At 46.2% G+C, this 20,144-nt stretch overlaps 1 protein-coding gene across 1 annotated transcript in view; it reads left to right on the forward strand.

Moving 5' to 3' along the window:
- The window catches only part of LOC115897545 (E3 ubiquitin-protein ligase HERC2-like), an 82,855-nt gene that overhangs the window by 29,406 nt on the left and 33,305 nt on the right, over nucleotides 1–20,144 (forward strand). Inside the window, 15 exon segments of the mRNA XM_030930799.1 lie at nucleotides 352–492; nucleotides 5,113–5,304; nucleotides 7,618–7,786; nucleotides 8,313–8,367; nucleotides 9,508–9,620; nucleotides 9,759–9,946; nucleotides 12,114–12,159; nucleotides 12,323–12,430; nucleotides 14,148–14,279; nucleotides 14,717–14,875; nucleotides 14,961–15,079; nucleotides 15,993–16,118; nucleotides 16,551–16,706; nucleotides 17,095–17,210; nucleotides 17,311–17,509. Coding sequence (XP_030786659.1) covers nucleotides 352–492; nucleotides 5,113–5,304; nucleotides 7,618–7,786; nucleotides 8,313–8,367; nucleotides 9,508–9,620; nucleotides 9,759–9,946; nucleotides 12,114–12,159; nucleotides 12,323–12,430; nucleotides 14,148–14,279; nucleotides 14,717–14,875; nucleotides 14,961–15,079; nucleotides 15,993–16,118; nucleotides 16,551–16,706; nucleotides 17,095–17,210; nucleotides 17,311–17,509 — 2,019 coding nt within the window.

Here is a 20,144-nt window from a genome sequence, read left to right on the forward strand (position 1 = left end):
CAATTCTGAAACCTTAAAGTTCTGATAGTCAAGAATTTTAGTGACTTATTTTGGGGGAAAAAACCAACTTGAAGATAACGTGAACTCATTTTAGTCTGGTTCATGGATCTGCTGTGAATATTAATAGTTTTCTTGAAACTATGAGTGTACTTGACTTTGCACAACTGTCCTAGGCCCAACTGGGGGTGGTAGTGGCTATGTCAGGTAGGCAGCATGTTACCTCTGTAAACTCTGGAACATTCTAAACAGCCCAAGTAGTTTTAGGTAAAGCATTTGGGACTTGCGTAGGAAATACGTTATGTTGTTGAGTTTTTCCCCTTAAACATCCCCTACTGTGCACTCTTCGACTAGATTGCTTCCTCTGAGGACGCGGTGACCCCCTCTGCAGTGACTCCATCGGCCCCCTCAGCCTCCGCTCGGCCATTTATCCCAGTGACGGATGACCTGGGAGCCGCAAGCATCATTGCAGAAACCATGACCAAAACCAAAGAGGTGAAGAGGCATTCTTCTTTAACTTTGTATTGTGAAATAATCTTAAATGTACACAGAAGTAGAAATAGTACTTAGGAGCGGAACACAGTTGATTCCTATCCCATTCACCTGGGCTTTCCACTTGTTAGCATCTTTGAAGCATTTGTGGGAATGTTGCAGGACACAGTCCCTGTCACTGCTTACTGCTTCCACGTATATTCCTTGAGTATCAGGACTACAGCTTGATCCAGGATTACTTTCAAACCCACAGACATATTTGGATTTTGCTCATCATCCCAATAGTATCCTTATAGGTCTAGCACCCAACCTAGGAGTGCACACTGCCTCTTTAGTCTTCAGTGTGGAACAGTCCTTCGTTTTGACAGACACCACAGGACTGGTGCAGAATTCTTCTCAGTGCCTCCGCTGGGACTCAGGTGTTGTTGATTTGCTGCATCATTGGTTAGATAGCGCAGGAGTGGTGCAGAATTCTTCTCAGTGCCGCCACTGGGACTCAGGTGTTGATTTGCTGCATCATTGGTGAGATAGCGCAGGAGTGGTGCAAAATTCTTCTCAGTGCCTCCACTGGGACTCGGGCATTTCTGATTTTGCTGCATTATTGGTGAGATCGCTTATCACTTGGTTAAGGGTCTCTGCCAAGTTTCTCCACTGGAAATCAGTAAGTGTGTTTAGTACTCATGGGGAGACACTTTTGAGATTATGCCAATGTCTTGTTCCTCATTATACTTTTACCTCCCAGTTTTTAGCATCTTAAAGATTCTAGCTGAATCCATTAGTACCGTGGTGGTTGTCACATTTTCATGTTTCACATTTATTTTTACTTCTGGTTGTAATTGTTGCCATTTTTTTGCAAGAGAAGGCTTTCCCTTCTCATCCGTCTGTCTTCTACGTACCTACCTACCTGCCTACCTTTCTATCTGTCTGTTTATATTGTGTAGATTCAGGAGTTCCTGTTTTAGTTAAATAGTGACATTCATTACTGTCATTATTTGACACCCAAATTGTCCCAGACTTGGTCATTGGGACTCAGTCAATGGGACTCCTGTGGACTGGTCATTGGGACTCCTGTGGACTGGTCATTGGGACCTGGTTATTGGGACTCACGTGGACTGGTCATTGGAACCGGATTGGTCATTGGGACTCCCTTGGACTGATCACTGGGACTCGGTCACTGGGACTCCCATGGACTGGTCATTGGGACTCAGTCACTGGGACTCCTGTGGACTGGTCATTGGGACCTGGTTATTGGGACTCGCGTGGACTGGTCATTGGGAACCCTGTGGACTGGTTCCATTGTCTGATGTGTCCCCGTAATTCTTAGGGGTCTTGCTTCATTTCTGGCACAACAGTGTGCTCGAGACTCATCTTTCACCTACCCTGCCCCTGCCTGGAATCAGCCATTTCTCCAGGAAGCCATGGTTCCTGCTAGTGGCTTGTAGGAGTTGGAAACCAAGATCTGGGTGCTTGCTAAGCCGACTGTTACTGAGTGTCTTTGGTTAGGCCCTCTCAGCAAATAAATCTATACACACGAGCATTGATTTATCCTTCTGCATTTATCTATATAATAAAAACTATTAACAGCCCACATCAATACTTTTAATTCCAGTCCAGTACCGCAGGGCTTATTCCTACTCTCCCTCTTTCCATATTTTTTTGGTGTATAATGCTTTTATATGTTGCTAGATTTGGTTTGCTGCTATTTTGTTGAAGATTTTTACATCTGTATTCATAAGGGATACGGCTCTGTAGTTTTCTTGTGATGTCTTTGCTTTGGGTATTATGGCAATATTGGCTTCATAGATTGGAGGGTGTTCCTTTCTCTTCTGTTTTTTGGAAGAGTTGGTGAAGGACTGGGGTTAATTCTTGAAATGGTAGAATTGTATCTGCTCTTCTGGCATATTCCCATCATTCTTTGAGTATTTCCTTTTTGGCACAACACAAAATTCCAGGTTCAACAAGATGTTTTAGGCTCCAACATAGGAATCAGTTGTTTCTCTGACAAGTCCTAATTCTTTCTGGTGGAGAAGGGCATTTAGAGGTCAAGATCTGGGCCTTTCGTGTGCTTGTTGCTGTTTGGGTGACAGAGCTAGAGAATGAATATGTGTGCGTGTAACATAATAGATACATACATCAGTTTTTTGTTTTGTTTTGTTTTAGACAGGGTCTTGTTCTGTTGGCCAGGCTGGAGTACAGTGGCGCAATCTTGGCTCACTGCAGCCTCAACCTTCTGGTCTTAAGCCATCCTCAGCCTCCCAGGTAGCTGGAACTATAAGCATGCACCACCACACCTGGCTAATTTTTGTATTTTTTTCTTTTTTTTTTTTTTAGAGATAGGGTTTCGCCATGTTGCCCAGGGTGGTCTTGGGCTGGGCTCGAGTGATCTGCTTGCCTCATCCTCTCAAAGTGCTGGGATTATAGGCATGAGCTACCGTGTTTGGCCCACATCAGTATTTATGTTGTTATAAATTTACGTATATGGAAAACCACCGGTTCACACCAATATGATTGATTCTAATCCAACTGGGATTCATTCTAGTTTTCACCCTTTCTGTATTTATAACTTTCTTCTCTGACAGTGGGAAACCTGGCTTCTGTCATCAGCAGGCTGTTTACTTACAGTTCAGTCCCCTTAGATAATCAACCTCCGATCTTGGCTGTCCCCCACTCCGTGGTGGGCACCCTTTTTCCTCTGTACAGCCTCTGGCACTCCACGGTCACCCTACGTGACCTCTGACCCCCCCCACCTCCATGTTGACCCAGAGTGTGGCACCTTCCTCACTTGGCCTGGCCCTCCCTCTCCAACCCCCCATGTGTGGATGCCCTCCCCAGCCTGCCAGCCCCTGCTCATGTGTGCTCCCTTGCCAGCCTTCTCACCTTGGGAATAAACACTTTATTTTTAATTACATTTGGAACCCTTGATTTATTATGCTGTTACTGCTGGCAGAAAATATGTCCTACGGAAATTATTGATAACCATCCATGGTAAAAAGAAAGACTCTATTTATGAATTAGGTGCTTGGAATCAACTTCTCATTTTTGGCAGTCTCCTGGTTTGAGGGTTTAATGCAGCACTTATTCGAGGAAGGCAACATTTTTGTTTTTAGGTAAAAGGATAATATGATTTCTTTCCCCCCAATTTGTTTATGAGACATAGGCATTATCCACGTTGTAACCCTGTATTTCTATTATTTCAGTTTTGGCTTGACTCATGAATTTAAGGCAAAGCAATTTTAATATTAGTATTAAGCTATAATTCAGATTTTAGGATATGCCGCTCGTGATTTTCTTCCTTGGCAATTCTTCTAGACATATTTTCTTTGTGTGTGTGCGTGTTTTTAAGACACCCTCATTAAAAAAAATGGTAGGTACATTTCAATCTCAAGACTAAAGATATTCTTGTTGATATGTTTCACTGAACGCTTTGGCTGTCCTTCAGTGAGTTATGTTCTGGAATGTCATCATTTATAATGAATTTCACTTACTCCTTGGGTCTCCATGCAGAGGCAGGAGCAAGGTCTTGTTTCCCTAAAGGGAGAAGAACCTTGTTCCTAAATCAGAGTGGTGTGATTTCCAGGGACCCTGGTTGGGTCATGTTCCCCTAAGGGGAACATGTGGGGCTGTCCTTCCCCCAGCTTGTTTATGTTTGTGGAAAGAGTCACACTGGATTTGCTGAGGTCCAGAAAGCAGGAGAGAAAAGAGGCACGTCCCTGGCTCTTGTTCTTCCTCTGGGGAGCCAGACTGTGCCTGGGGGATGAGAAGGGGTTGACATACTCCTGCTCGGCACAGCGGTTCCCATGCTGGGTCAGAAGCGGTGGGAGTCCCTGGCTCTGACAAGGGCCTTTCCACTTTCCACAAGTTCTGTCCCGATGCTGCCCTCCAGGAGGCTCCTGTGTGCCGACAAGCCGGGGTGGGGGTGGGGGGGCGCGGCCATCCTGGGCAAGGCACCTCCGTGGGGTGGGAGCTGGGGGTGCAGTGATGCTGCGAATTGGCTCATAGCAAACAAGGAGAGGAGGTGAAGGATCAAGATGCAGTATGTTTAGGGTAACAGGGCAGGAATGGGAAGTACACGAGTGTTAATGAGAAGACTTTTATGTGTGATGTTTTCAGTGAACCCAAGGAGAGAGAGACTATGGAGAGCATGTTACATTTACATGCCAGTGAGTCATTTGAAATAAGATTCCAGGAAAGAATTATGGAGAGGATCTAGACAAAATATATACAATTATAGAATACAAATGTAGTTTATAAACAATTCCAAGCATACCTTATGGGTAGATTATACAGGATGCAGCTTCATTCCAAAACTCCCCCTGTAGTATCTGCCTGTGCTCCAAACTTGGACCCCGTAATAAATTGTCATTTCTTTGTAGCTTAAGTCATCCCTTTTTGATAAATGCTATTGGTAATACAACAGTTCATTGGTCTTGAAAACATAGTACATGGCTTGGTGGAGATTTTAGGGGCCGTCATTTCTTAATCTGTTTTCTTAAGGTTGTAAACACCTTCAAGTTTCTTACTCGTTGGTATTCATGTGTTCTCTGAGTTTGTGGGTAAACTGGTGACTCTTTATCTCTTAACATATCATTCCTCATGTTAATTGTTGGATGTCATTTGACTTAGGATGTTGAAGGCCAAAATAAAGCAGCAGGTCTGGAGCCTCAGGCCTTGGATGAGTTCACCAGTCTGCTGATTGCGGATGACACCCGTGTGGTGGTGGACCTGCTCAAGCTGTCGGTGTGCAGCCGGGCCGGGGACAGGGGCAGGGACGTGCTGTCTGCGGTGCTTTCCAGTATGGGGACTGCCTACCTGCAGGTGAGTCTCAGGGAGGGCGGGGCCGTCTGACCCTACCTCCTCCACATGGGGCCAACCTCCTCTCCAAGGGAGAGCAGCTGTAGATCGCCTGTGATCTTGTGCTGGATTTCATCCTAGTAGACAGCAGGTTAGGAGCACTCCTTTAGAACAAAACGTTTTAGCATTTACCCCAGTGACATCCTTTACCTGTTTTTTGTTGTTTATTTTTTTGAGACGGAGTCTTGCTCTGTTGCCCAGGCTGGAGTGCAGTGGCGCCATCTCGGCTCACTGCAAGCTCCACCTCCCAGGTTCACGCCATTCTCCTGCCTCAGCCTCCCGAGTAGCTGAGACTACAGGCGCCCGCCACCACGCCCCGCTAATTTTTTTTGTATTTTTAGTAGAGACGGGGTTTCACCGTGTTAGCCAGGATGGTCTGGATCTCCTGACCTCTTGATCCACCTGCCTCGGCCTCCCAAAGTGCTGGGATTACAGGCATGAGCAATCGCGCCTGCCCCTTTACTTGTTTTACAACTGATTTGTGCATCTTTTTTTTTTTTTTTTTTTTTGAGACGGGGTCTTACTCTGTCACCCAGGCTGGAGTGCAGTGGCGCGATCTCAGCTCACTGCAACCTCCGCCTCCCAGGTTCACGCCATTCTCCTGCCTCAGCCTCCTGAGTAGCTGGGACTACAGGCGCCCACCACCACACATGGCTAGCTTTTTTGTATTTTTTGTATTTTTAGTAGAGACAGGGTTTCACGGTGTTAGCCAGGATGGTCTCAATCTCCTGACCTTGTGTTCTGCCTGCCTCGGCCTCCCAAAGTGCTGGGATTACGGGTGTGAGTCACCGCGCCCGGCCTGATTTGTGCATCTTTTTAAAAATGATTTGTCAGAGTTCTTTAAGTCCCTTTTCTATCGTATGTCTTACAGTTTCCACCCCAGTTTATCTTTTGTTATTGGTTTGATATTTTTTTGCCATGTAGAAATTTTTAATTATTACATGATCAGATCTGTCAGTTTTTTTCATTTATGCCTTCTGAGTTTTGTATTATGCTGAAAAAAAAAAATGCTTGCTTATGTGACATTGTTTTAAATAAATTCTTCCAAATTTTCTTCTAAGTTTTTTGAAACAGTCTCCTTCACCAGGGCTGGAGTGAGGTGGTGTGATCTTGGCCTCCCGGGATCACCTCTGCCTCCCGGGATCAAGTGATTCTTGTGCCTCAGTTCCCCGAGTAACTGGGATTACAGGCGTGCTTCGACGCCTGGCTAATTTTTGTATTTTTAGTTGAGACAGGGTTTCACCATGTTGGCCCAGCTGGTCTCCAACTGCTAACCTCAAGTGGTCCACCCACCTCAGCCTTCCAAAGTGTTGGGATTACAGGCATGAGCCACCACACCCGGCCTTCTTCTAAGTTTTTTATGATTTCATGTATTGAATGATGTAAGAATAAAATAGGGATCCAACTTTATTTTTTTCCTAGATGGTAATTCCGGTGGTCTTTGGTAGCGTCCAGGCAGTCTAAACACGGTGACCTTGGTTTTTTGTAGGTTGCCATTCTTCACTTGGGATCTGCCCTGGATTCTTTTGAGTTCATACTGATACTTAAAAATGTTTTTCTTTTATTTATTTTGTATATTTTATTTATGTATTTATTTGTTTAGAGACAGAATCTTGCTCTGTCACCCAGGCTGGAGTGCAGTAGTGCAGTTATAGCTCACTGTAGCCTCGAATTCCCAGGCTCAAGTGATCCTCCTGCCTTAGCCTCCTGAGTAGCTAGGAGTACAGTCGCATGCCACCTCGCCTGGCTAATTAATGTGCTGATTCCTTCTACTCAAATTCAAAAGTACAAGGTCTGTACTTCTTCTGTTGCATCTGCCTCTCTTTTCTTCCATATCAAATCCTGGTTCCAAGATAGTGTTTGATGAAATATCTCCTGATTTTTCATTTGCTTTACGTAACCACATTGCATATATGACAGACTTAGGATATAATTTCAATACTGCCAACATCAGTATAATTACTGAAATTCTTAAAAATCTTAGAATATGCCCTAATTTCCTCAAATTTATTAAAATAATTATACTGCATCTACAAGAGCATAATAGCTGTTACATACCATACTTTCTTTCAGTCTTCAAGTCTTAGTTTTACTGACTGGTCCTTGTGGGGTCTGAAGTGCACTCTACTGAATTCCTCATTAGCCCCTGAGATCAGACTTGTCCACGAGAGTTTTTGTCCTTTGAATTTGAAAGGTAGTTTTTCTGGGTATTAAAACCTTGGGTCACATCTTTTTCCTCTGTGAAAATGTGAAAATGATAACGTCTTTTCCCCTTAGAAGTCACGTGTGTTTTCAGTAATTTTACTAGAATGTACGTTCATGTGGCTATTCTCGGTGATGTTCCTGGTTAGAAGCCGCGTGTTTTTCTCGGTAATTCTACTAGAACATACGTTCGTGTGGCCGTTCTCGGCAGTGTTCTTGGTTGGAAGCTGCACGTGTTTTCTTGGTAATTCTACTAGAATGTATGTTCATGTGGCCATTCTTGGCAATGTTCTCAGTTAGAAGCCACATGTGTTTTCTCGGTAATTCTACTAGAACGTACATTCATGTGACTGTTCTTGGCGATGTTCCTGGTTAGAAGCCACGTGTGTTTTCTCGGTAATTCTACTAGAATGTGCGTTCATGTGGCCGTTCTTGGCGATGTTCTCAGAAGTTGCGTGTGTTTTCTCAGTAATTTTACTAGAATGTGCGTTCGTGTGGCCGTTTTGGTGAAAAGCCGCTTGTGTTTTCTTGTTAATTTTACTAGAATGTGCATTCGTGTGGCCATTGTCAGCGATGTTCTTGGTTAGCAGCCGCATGTGCTTTCTTGGTAATTTTACTAGAGTGTGTGTTTGTGTGGCCATTCTCAGCGATGTTCTCGGTTAGAAGCCGCGTGTGTTTTCTTGGTAATTTTACTAGAATGTGCATTCTTGTGGCCGTTCTGTACTAGAATGGGTGTTGGTGTGACCATTCTTGGTGATGTTCTTGGTTAGAAGTCGCAGTGGCTGTTCTCAGCGATGTTCTTGAGAAATCGCGTGTGCTTTTTCGGTAATTTTACTAGAATGCGTTCATGTGGCCGTTCTCGGCAATGTTCCCGGTTAGAAGTTGCATGTGCTTTTTCGGTAATTTTACTAGAATGCGTTCATGTGGCCGTTCTCGGCAACGTTCCCGGTTAGAAGTTGCATGTGGTTTTTTGGTAATTTTACTAGAATGTGTGTTCATGTGGCCGTTCTCAGCAACGTTCCCGGTTAGAAGTTGCATGTGCTTTTTCGGTAATTTTACTAGAATGCGTTCATGTGGCCGTTCTCAGCAACGTTCCCGGTTAGAAGTTGCATGTGGTTTTTTGGTAATTTTACTAGAATGTGCGTTCATGTGGCCGTTCTCGGCAACGTTCCCGGTTAGAAGTTGCATGTGGTTTTTTGGTAATTTTACTAGAATGTGCGTTCATGTGGCCGTTCTCGGCAACGTTCCCGGTTAGAAGTTGCATGTGGTTTTTTGGTAATTTTACTAGAATGTGCGTTCATGTGGCCGTTCTCGGCAACGTTCCCGGTTAGAAGTTGCATGTGCTTTTTCGGTAATTTTACTAGAATGCGTTCATGTGGCCGTTCTCGGCAACGTTCCCGGTTAGAAGTTGCATGTGGTTTTTTGGTAATTTTACTAGAATGTGTGTTCATGTGGCCGTTCTCGGCAACGTTCCCGGTTAGAAGTTGCATGTGGTTTTTTGGTAATTTTACTAGAATGTGTGTTCATGTGGCCGTTCTCGGCAACGTTCCCAGTTAGAAGTTGCATGTGGTTTTTTGGTAATTTTACTAGAATGTGTGTTCATGTGGCCGTTCTCGGCAACGTTCCCGGTTAGAAGTTGCCTGTGTTTTTTTGGTAATTTTACTAGAATGTGCATTTGTGTGACCATTCTCGGCAATGTTCCCAGTTAGAAGTTGTGTGTGTTTTTTCAGTAATTTTAGGAGAATGTGCATTCGTGTGGCTGTTCTCGGTGACGTTCCCAGTTGGCCGTTCTCGGTGATGTTCCCGGTTAGAAGTTGCGTGTGTTTTTTTGGTAATTTTACTAGAATGTGTGTTCGTGTGGCTGTGTGTTTTTTCAGTAATTTTACTAGAATATGCATTTGTGTGGCCATTCTCGGTGATGTTCCCAGTTAGAAGTCACGTGAGTTTTTTCGATAATTTTACTAGAATGTGCGTTTGTCGCATGTTCTCGGTGATGTTCCGGGTGAGAAGCCGCATGTGTTTTCTCGGTGACCTTCCCGGAGTGTGCGCCCGCGGGGCCGTTCTTGGTGATGTTCCCGGTGAGAAGCCGCGTGTGTTTTCTTGGTGATTTTTCCAGAGTGCGCACCTGCAGGGCCGTTCTCAGTGATGTTCTCCGTGAGAAGCCCGGTGATGTTCTCGGTGAGAAGCTGAGTGTGTTTTCTCAGTGTTTTTACTAGAATGTGTGTCCGCGCGGCTGTTCTCAGGGATGTTCTCGGTGAGAAGCCGCGTGTGTTTTCTTGGTGATTTTACTAGAATGTGCATCCGTGCAGCCGTTCTCGGTGATGTTCTCGGTAAGAAGCCGCGTGTTTTCTCGGTGATTTTACTAGAATGTGCATCCGTGCAGCCGTTCTCGGTGATGTTCTCGGTGAGAAGCCGCTTGTGTTTTCTAGGTGATTTTTCTAGAATGTGTGTCCATGCAGCCGTTCTTGGTGTTCTCTGTGAGAAGCCGCGTGCGTTTTTTCAGTGATTTTACTAGAACGTGCCTTTGCGAGGCCGTTCTCAGTGATGTTCTCGGGTGAGTGGTGCTCCTTTAGTCTGTCATCCCAAGTCTGTTTTGTAGGACATTCTCTTGAATTGCAATCTGCAGTGTTTGTTCTGTAACACTGCAGATTGTTCTGTTTGTTCTGCAGTGTTTGTTCTTGGTCCCTAGAAAACTATCCATGCATTGGATGGTTCATGCCTTTTAGAGTTAATGTTGGTTACTTTCTCTTTCAAGTACCTTTTACCTCTGTTTCTTTTTAAACAATTTTCTCCTTTTTTCCTATTTGTCTTAAGGTAACATCTGCTGTATTTATTTGATTTTACACTCTGTTTTAGTCTCCATTGGAATGTAGTTTTGTATTCATTGTAATTCTGTCTTCAGCTTTATTTAATTTTTTGGTTTTCCTGTCTGATTTATGTGGTTCTTTCATGTCTTGTATCATTTTTCTAATTTCACTCCATTTGTTTTGAAATGATCAGGATTGATGTGTTTAGTGGGCATATCTTTCTGGCCTGCTTTTATTGCCTATAGGGATGTTATTTTGTTCCTTATTCTCACTTTTTTTTTTTCTGGAGACAGAGTCTTGCTCTGACACCCAGGCTGCAGTGCAGTGGCATGATTCTGACTCATTGCAGCCTTGACCTCCCAGGCCCAAGCCATCCTTCCCCATCAGCCTTCTGAAAAGCTGGGACTACAGGCTTGTGCCACCACGCATGGTTAACTTATTGTTATTTTTTGTGGAGACGAGTCTCTCTGTGTTGCCCAGTCTTGTCTCAAACTCCTGGGCTCAAACGATTCTCCCAGCTGGGCCTCCCAAAGTGTTGAGAATTACAGATGTGAGCCATCGTGCCCAGACTATTCCCTTTTTCTTACAATAACTTTTTATTGTATTTGGTCTTATACTTTTATCTTGCTCATTTTTATGTGAAATCATTTTTCTTGAACTTTTAGAATGAGGTGAGATTCAGAAAAGCTTTGTCACTTTGTCTCCCAGGTTGGGGTACAGTGGTACGATCTTGGCTCACTATAGCCCCAACCTCTGGACTCAGGTGATCCCCCTTCCTTAGCCTCCTGAGTAACTGGGACTATAGGCCGTGTCCAGCTAATTTTAAAAATTTTATGTAGAGAAAGGATTTCACCATGTTGTCTAGGCCTGTCTTGAACTCCTGAGCTCAAGCAAGCTGGCTGCCTTGGTCTCCCAAAGTGCTGGGATTACAGGCATGTACCACTACATCTGGCCCAGAAAAGCGTTTTTAAACTTTCAGTATTAGTTCATGATAGAAACTTAAAGAACAAAGGATATTCCTGGTCAACATTTGTCTAGACGAAAAGACGAAAATCTTGTGACCCTTTTTCTCTTCTGTTTCTCTCTCGCTTTATATCCAGTCCACCAACAAATCCTGTTTTCTCTGCTTTTTAAAATATATTCCAAATTCAACCATTTCTCCCTAACTGTAGACATTCTGGGCTAGAGCACCGTGAGGTCTCACCCGGTTTATCATCCCAGCAATCACATCCTAGCTGCCTCCCCGTATTCCTGCTTCCACTCCCCACCTCCTGTGGTCTCCCCAGAATCAGCCCCCAACAGAGCATCCAGAGATAGTATCTTAAAACCAGTCCGAGCCTCTCAACCCTGTAACCGTGGGAGAGGACCTGAGCCCCTGCCCCACATCCTTCCTTCTTCCTTCCTTCCCCGCCTACCTCTTGCCTGGCCCCTCACTGCCATCCTCTGCTAGACCTTAAAGATCTTCCAGCCTGAAGGAAAACTCTTGTGCCTCTGCTCACACACCTCTCACACCAGACGTGCAGGTTCTCCACACCAAGCGATTCTCCAGATCTCTGGACACGCCAGGAGTTGAGGTGCTCCTCACTCGCCAGGTGACCCACAACTGCCGTCTGACTGGGCTGCACTTTGGGCATTCCCGCAGCCCCTGGTCAGTGTGAGCTTCGCTGTAAAGCGAAGTGGGGAGTGGTCGGGGAGTGAAAAGTCTGCCCAGGAGTGACAGCACAAAACAGATTGGCCAAGTGGAAGTGTTTTCTGGCCCTCCAGCCCAAGGACATGATCTTCAGTGGGGATGAGCTGGGGAAAGGGGCGGGTAGTCTGAGATGCTTGTCTTTGAGGCCAGTTCTTTCTGACTTTCTGCTATTCATTCACTGTTAAACGTGGTTTTAGTTTCACTGTTTCTCCTTGGTGCACTGTTTCTACTTTGGGTGCTGATCTGAAGTGGTTGCTATGTTTTGTGTTCTCCTGTCCTCCAGGTGCAGAAGGACTCAGGGTGGAATTTGACCAGCAGTGCTCCACGGAGAGGCGCCATGACCCTCTCACAATCATGGACGGCGTCAACAGGATCGTCTCCGTGCGGTCAGGTAAGGACAGGAGGTTGAGCCAGGATTGTCTCCGTGCGGTCAGGTAAGGACAGGAGGTTGAGCCAGGATTGTCTCCGTGCGGTCAGGTAAGGACAGGAGGTTGAGCCAGGATTGTCTCCGTGCGGTCAGGTAAGGACAGGAGGTTGAGCCAGGATTGTCTCCGTGCGGTCAGGTAAGGACAGGAGGTTGAGCCAGGATTGTCTCTGTGCGGTCAGGTAAGGACAGGAGGTTGAGCCAGGATTGTCTCTGTGCGGTCAGGTAAGGACAGGAGGTTGAGCCAGGATTGTCTCTGTGCAGTCAGGTAAGGATAGGAGGTTGAGCAGGGCATCATCTGCCCACCTGTGTCTCCGTAGACACAAACCTTCACATTTGTAGGACAGAATGCTGCTACTGTATCCTCATGGAAGTCTTGAGGGAGGGACAAAACGCTATTCAGCTGTGAAACACAGTAGGTTTGCTTGCCTCTTCCCCATACTTTTAAATACAGTAATTATCTGTGATATGTGCACCATATCCCTGTCGGATGGGCTCTACCTCACCAGACAGTTGCAGAAGGTGCTGGAGATGTATGGGGTGCCAGGGCTTGTGCGAGGTCGTGGTTGGCATACTACGGAGCTTCTTCAAGGGGTTTGTTTCTTACTAGCTACAGTGAGGGCATGGCCATGTGTGGAGTGACTTCTGTATGTAGATGGAGGCAGCCACGTGTCTGGCTTGTCTCTGCTACTAGGCTCCATGAGGCCAGCGGGCACAGATGAGGACATCTGGGGGGGTTTGTGAAATGTTCTTTTACCGAGTATTTTAGAATTGGCAGTGCAGGGGTGTGTTTGCACCTTTTAAGACCTCTTTATCCTTCATCTCAAGTGTTTCCTGTAAAGGGCCAGGTAATGCAGCCTCTGTCATAACAACATGCAGACTGGATGCCAGTGAATGGGCATGGCTGTGTCCCAGGAAAGCTTTATTCACACGGCATTACTTACTTAGGTAAAGCTTTGCATGAAGTGGTCTGGTCCCGGTGGGCGTGGGTTTTTCTGGTGCTTTGACAGATGTCTGCCAGTGTAGTTCTCAGTAGTGTTGTTGGATATGACAGTTTTTCTGCGTCCAGCAGAAAGTCCTTATGGGCCATCCCTGAGCTGCTGCCAGATGGTCCTTCTGAAGCAGAAATCTAGCGGGGTTCTCTTGGCCTTCTGAGATGCTGTAATGCACCACCGCTCCTGTCCACAGCAGCCAGACCCTATGCTCCCTCGAGGGCGGCCTCCTCTGGGCCATGCTGAACCACACACGTGGGCCCTTTGTTGGGACAGCTAGGGTTCTTCCTTCTGCTGCCTGGCCACCTGGTTGTATCAGAGCTTTCCCGGGGAACATCCCCATGGCCCCTGGCCTGGTGTGTGCTGGAGACCCGGAGGCCACTCACTGTATCCTGGCTGTGTGGGGTCATTTCCCCACTGGGTGGTGGCTTCTGCCAGGGCAGTGCCTTCCGCCTGCCCTCAGTTTGCTGGGTACCTGGTACAGGGGCTGAATGAGTGTTTGCTGAAGAATGGTATGTATTAAAATGTGAATCCCAAGAGTAATGTGTCCCTGTGCACTTCAGCTTGGGAGAGCGTGGACTGGAGGAACTAGCTCTTCGCACGTGGCGGAAATCCTTCTGCTTTGTGTCTAAGGTTTGTGTTGATTGGATGGTGGGGTGAAGCTAACTCCGGGGTGCGCTTTCCTCCTCCAGGCCGAGAGTGGTCTGACTGGTCCAGCGAGCTGCGCATCCCGGGGGATGAGTTAAAGTGGAAGTTCATCAGCGATGGTCTGTGAAATGGCTGGGGCTGGCGCTTCACCGTCTATCCCATCATGCCAGCTGCTGGTAAGGGAGGGGCTTCTGGCGATCAAGGTTAGATGACTGGCTGTGGATTGTTTATGGAGCAACACGGACACGTGCACATTTCCACGTAGTGCCTGACGGCCTGCCTTCTGCTGTGTTGGAGTGAGTGCTCCCACAGGCCCCACTGAGGCGTGGAACAGAACACAGAGAACTATCCCAGCTGTCCAGCTGTTAGGCTCACACTCCTCCTCACCTGGTGTGGAAGGAGTTGTTGCTGGTGCAGTTCTCAAGGCTTTTGGTTTATAGTGGAAGAGTGAGTGTGAAGAGCGAGGCTCACCGACTCGCGGCGGCATGCGTGGGCACACCAGCTGTTGCCTTCTGGTGGGTGGGGCTGAGTGGAGCCGCCCTTGTTCGTTGGCTTCTTATGGGGTGGCCCCTAGCTTGTGAAACACGGGGATGTTCACAGTGCTCATTCACAGGCCCTAAGGAACTCCTCTCGGACCACTGCGTCCTCTCCTGCCCATCCATGGACTTGGTGACGTGTCTGTTAGACTTCCGACTCAACCTTGCCTCCAACAGAAGCATCGTCCCTCGCCTTGCGGCCTCGCTGGCGGCGTGTGCACAGCTGAGTGCCCTAGGTAAATGGCACTGTTACAGTTACACCTGTCTTCCTACTTGGAAGAAACCGTCAGACTTCTGATACTTTCTCTCTGCTCATTTCAGCTGCCAGTCACAGAATGTGGGCCCTTCAGAGGTTGGGGAAGCTGCTTACAACTGAATTTGGGCAGTCAATTAACATAAATAGGCTGCTTGGAGAAAATGATGGGGAAACAAGAGCTTTGGTATGGAGCATTCTAGTACAATTTCTAGATTTGTGACCCTTGGGGAATAAAATGTTGCTTTCGTAGTCTAAACCTCTAAATCATTGAGAAGAGTTGGGGAATTTCACATAAGGAAAAGGAGGCCTTGGGCCGGGCGCAGTGGCTCACGCCTGTAATCCCAGCACTTTGGGAGGCCGAGGCGGGCGGATCACGAGGTCAGGAGATTGAGACCATCCTGGCTAACACGGTGAAAACCTGTCTCTACTAAAAATACAAAAAATTAGCCGGGCGTAGTGGCGGGCGCCTGTAATCCCAGCTACTCGGGAGGCTGAGGCAAGAGAATGGCGTGAACCCAGGAGGTGGAGGTTGGAGTGAGCCGTGATGGTGCCACTGCACTCCAGCCTGGGTGACACAGCAAGATTCCATCTCAAAAAAAAAAAAAAAGAAAAAGAATAAGGAGGCCTTGGTCTCATCCAGACTTTGCGCAGTTGCAGTGTATGCTGAGTTCAGATTGGACTTTGATTTTGTGAAAATCTGTGGACAGCTGTGAACACAGGATTATGTTGATTGGACTTTACAATGAGGCTAACTGACGGCCTCCCCTGTATTTTGCTGACTAAAGTAGTCCCTTTTGATCCTACCCAGGGGAGGAGACAGGCAGCATTTGTGGGCCAGAGAGGGACTGTTTCTCTGGAAGCGGATGTACTGAAATCAATGTAAACAAACATTCTGAGATGTGTCTTCAAACTCCTCTTTTTTATTTTAGTGTTTATGTTCTTTTAGCTTTTTTCCTACTTGAGAATTTCGATAAGCTTTTTTTGTTATTTAGAAGAAATAGTACCAATATAATAAAACTTTTGATCATAGAAACAAATGGTCACCCTCCCCTGCAGCCTGGATTCCTGTGATGGAATACTGTTCTGTTGTTTCTTAGAGTTTTACAGGTAGTGCTCTTGCTGCTTTGGTGAAAGGTCTTCCAGAAGCTTTGCAGAGGCAGTTTGAATATGAAGATCCAATTGTGAGGGGTGGCAAATAGCTGCTCCACAGCACGTTCTTTAAGGTAATGTTTGACTTATTTTTTAAAGTGACAATAGAGCTATTTGACTGAAAGAGCCACTGAGAGCTGTCATGTGCAGTGTGTGTGTTTTAGGCCTCTGAGGGCAGCTGTAGGTATTGCTGAAGTCAAATGTGAAAAAATCTCAAGAAATGATCGTGTAATCTAAACCCTTAAACCATAAGCCTGTCACCATTAGCATGCCTTGAGATGCACAGGTGTTCTTGTCACTTAATGACAGGCAACAAGAGTTGTTCTATGGCAGGTGGCTAGGAACGGTCAGAGATCTGTCTCCACATCACTGATGGTGGCCGTATCCTCGCTGTGCCCATGGCAGTCATCCTGGAATAGGAGGTCCTGCAGAAGGAGTCACAGAAACCTTGGCCTGTTCACTGCATTTCTGAGTGTCCCTGTGTTTGTCATTTTCGATGCTTGCAGGTACTGGTAGCTCTTGCTTGTGACCTGGAGCTGGACACTCTCCCTTGCTGTGCCGAGACACACAAGTGGGCGTGGTTCCAGAGGTACTGCATGGCCTCCCGCGTTGCTGTGGCCCTTGACAAAAGAACACCGTTGCCCCGTCTGTTTCTTGAAGAGGTATTGCATGATGTTTTGGAGTCACTTTTGGGATGCAAAAACATTCTTTGGCTATAGTGTAAAAAGATGCCAATATTATGAGACAGAAAAATTTCGCTTGCCAAGGAATGTCAAAGAAAATAACACATAGGTGAAAGTGAGTGAACTGTCACTGTGAATTTCAGTTAAAGTTTATTTTTAGTAAAATACAGATAGATTGATACTGTCTAGACATTATTAATATGTTAGACTTGATGCAGTCATTATTGGCTTTGCCCACGAGCCGTAACATTGCAGTGTTGCTCTTCCCTCAGATTTTGAGGCAGGGATTCTTTCTGTCTTTCCTTAGTATTTATCTATTTTGTTGAGATGAGTGTTTGATTTGTAACATCATAATAATTTTGTTTAGGTGGCTAAGAAAATTCGTGAATTAATGGCAGAGAGCGAAAACATGGATGTTCTGCATGAGAGCCACGACATTTTTAAAAGAGAACAAGATGAGCAGCTCGTGCAGTGGATGAACAGGTTATTCTCTTAGAAACAAGCAGTGATGTCGATCGAGAGCGCGAGAGGCCGTGTGCGTTTTTCTTTCCCATGGCAAATGCTCACTTGATATTTGTTGTAGGTGACCAGATGACTGGACTGTCTCTGCTGGTGGCAGTGGAACAATTTATGGATGGGGACATAATCATAGGGGCCAACTTGGGGGCATTGAAGGTGCAAAAGTCAAAGTTGCCACTCCCTATGAAGCCCTCGCAACTCTCAGACCCGTGCAGTTAATCGGAGGGGAGCAGACCCTCTTTGCTGTGACGGCTGATGGGAAGGTAAGGGCGCTTTTTCTGTGTCACAGGGTCATTGAGCCTGAGACAGTTGTGGCTAAAGGTGTGTGTGGTTCTTAGCACATGCAAGGATCCGTACTCAGGATTGATGGTACTGTGGTATGCAGGAAGCAGCTAGAGTTCTAAGATATTTTTGTATAATCTTTAAATTAAAAAAAAATTTTTTTTGAGACAGAGTTTTGCTCTTGTTGCCTAGGCTGGAGTGCAATGATACGGTCTTGTCTCACTGCAACCTCTGCCTCCCGGGTTCAAGCAATTCTCCTGCCTCAGCCTCCCGAGTAGCTGGGATGACAGGCGCCCGCCACCACTCCTGGCTAACTTTTGTATTTTTAGTAGAGACAGGATTTCACCATGTTGATCAGGCTGGTCTCGAACTCCTGACCTCAGATGATCCGCCCGCCTTGGCCTCCCAAAGTGCTGGGATTACAGGCGTGAGAGCCACCACACCTGGCCAATTTTTTTTTTAGTTTTGAAAATACGTCATGTATACAAAAGTATTACAATTTTTGTTTGTGTATCACTCATTAGAAGTATTTCTTGTTTGCTATTGTAAATACTATCTTTTAAAAAATTTATTGCTGCTGGCCTGGTGCAGTGGCTCACGCCTGTAATCCCAAGGCAGGTGGATCACCTGATGTCAGGTGTTCGAGACCAGCCTGGCCAACATGGGGAAACCCCGTCTCTACTAAAAATACAAAAATAAGCCCGGCTCGGTGACACGTGCCTATAATCCCAGCTACTTGGGAGGCTGAGGCAGGAGAATCACTCGAACATGGGTGGCAGAGGTTGCAGTAAGCTGAGATCATGCCACTGTACTCCAGCCTTGGCGACAGAGCAAGACTCCGTCCGCCGCCCCCCCACCCCCCCCCCCAAAAAAGATTGCCACTGATACATAGAAATATTGGGTGTTTATATATTGACTTTATGTTTGGTGACCTACTTGACTCTCCATTCTAGTGTATCTGAAGATTTCTCGTATCTTCTTTATAGAGTGCCACAGTCTCTAAGTGAATTCTGTCCCTTTCTTTCTAGCGTACCTCTCGTTTGTTTTTCCCATTTGTGTGGGAGAAATGGAGCTCATGGTGCGGGCTGGGGTTGCGGTGTGATGCTGGGTAGGAGTGGGCGGAGGCTCCTGCCTTGATCCAGACTGGAGCGGGCGCAGATGGAGTGTTCCCAGGCTTCCAGTGGGGTTTGAGTAGAAGCCCTTCATCAGAATAGGCATGTTTCCTTCTGTTTCTATTCATCAGTGGACACTGATTTCTGTTCAACACTCTTTCTGTATGTTTTGAAATGTTCTTTCATAGATGTTTTCTTTTCTTTTTTTTTTGGAGACAGAATCTCACTCTGTCGCCCAGGCTGGAGTGTAGTGGCACAGTCTCAACTCACTGCAACCTCCGCCTCCTGGGTTCAAGCGATTCTCCTACCTCAGCCTCCCAAGTAGCTGGGACAACAGGCGCCTACCACCACGCCTGGCTAACTTTTTTTTTTTTGTATTTTTAGTAGAGATGGGGTTTCACCATGTTGGCCAGGTTGGTCTTGAACTCCTGACCTTGTGATCTGCCCACCTCAGCCTCCCAAAGTGCTGGGATTACAGGCATGAACCACCGCTCCTGGCCTATGTTTTTTCTAATGGATTAGTATAGTCAGTTGGATTAATTGGTTTTCTCATATTAAAGAAACTTGCATTCTTTGGATAAATCCAGTTTGGTCAGGATCTGTATCTGGCTTGTGTTTGTGATTGTTTTGTTTAGATTTTTGGGAGATCCTATTCATGAGTGAGATACTCTCATGTAATGTTCTGTCTCACACACATTTATCATTGCATAGTTTCTCTGGGTCAGGACTCTGGAGGCAGCATAGCTTCATCCTCCAGCTCGGAATCTCAGTAGGCTGCAGTCGTCTTGAGGCTGTCCGAGTCCGAGCAAGGATTCAGTCCCTCTTAGACCTTTGGGCTGAGGCCTTAGGCCCTCATGAGCTATTGGCAGAGCCTCCCCTCACTCAGTCCGTTGCCACGTGTCCATAGAGGGTCTCACAGAGTGGCAGCTGACTCTGTCAGCAAGGGCAAGGGAGGCGCAGGAGGGAGCACCAGCAAGAGAGAGTGGAGCGAGACAGAGCCACAGTCCTGTGTAACTGAATCACAGAGGTGACACTCCATCATTCTTGCCCTGTTCTGTACATCAGAAGCAGGTCATTAAGTCCAGCTCACACTCAGGGAGAGGGAGCTGTAGGCATACTTGGAGGTATGCAGGCTTGTTTCTAAACCAACACAATAAAGCAAGTGTCTTCACAAAGCAAGTCACAAATTTCTTGGTTTCCCAGTGGATATAAAAGTATGTGTATACTATAGTCTATTAAGTCACATCTTCAGACTCCACTTCTAATTCTAGTTCTCTTGCTGTTTCCACCACATCTGAGGTCACTTATTCCACTTGTCTTGAACCCCTCAAGATCATTCATGAGGGTTGGAATCCACTTCTTCCAAATCCCTGTTAATGCTGATATTTTCACCTCCTCCGGTGAATCACAAATGTTCGTACTGGCATTTATAATGGTGATGGCTTTCCAGAAGGTTTTCAATTTAGTTTGTCCACATCCATTAGAGGAATCACTGTCTATAGCA

This window comes from Rhinopithecus roxellana, chromosome 5 (genome assembly GCF_007565055.1).
Source record: "Rhinopithecus roxellana isolate Shanxi Qingling chromosome 5, ASM756505v1, whole genome shotgun sequence".
NCBI lineage: Eukaryota > Metazoa > Chordata > Mammalia > Primates > Cercopithecidae > Rhinopithecus > Rhinopithecus roxellana.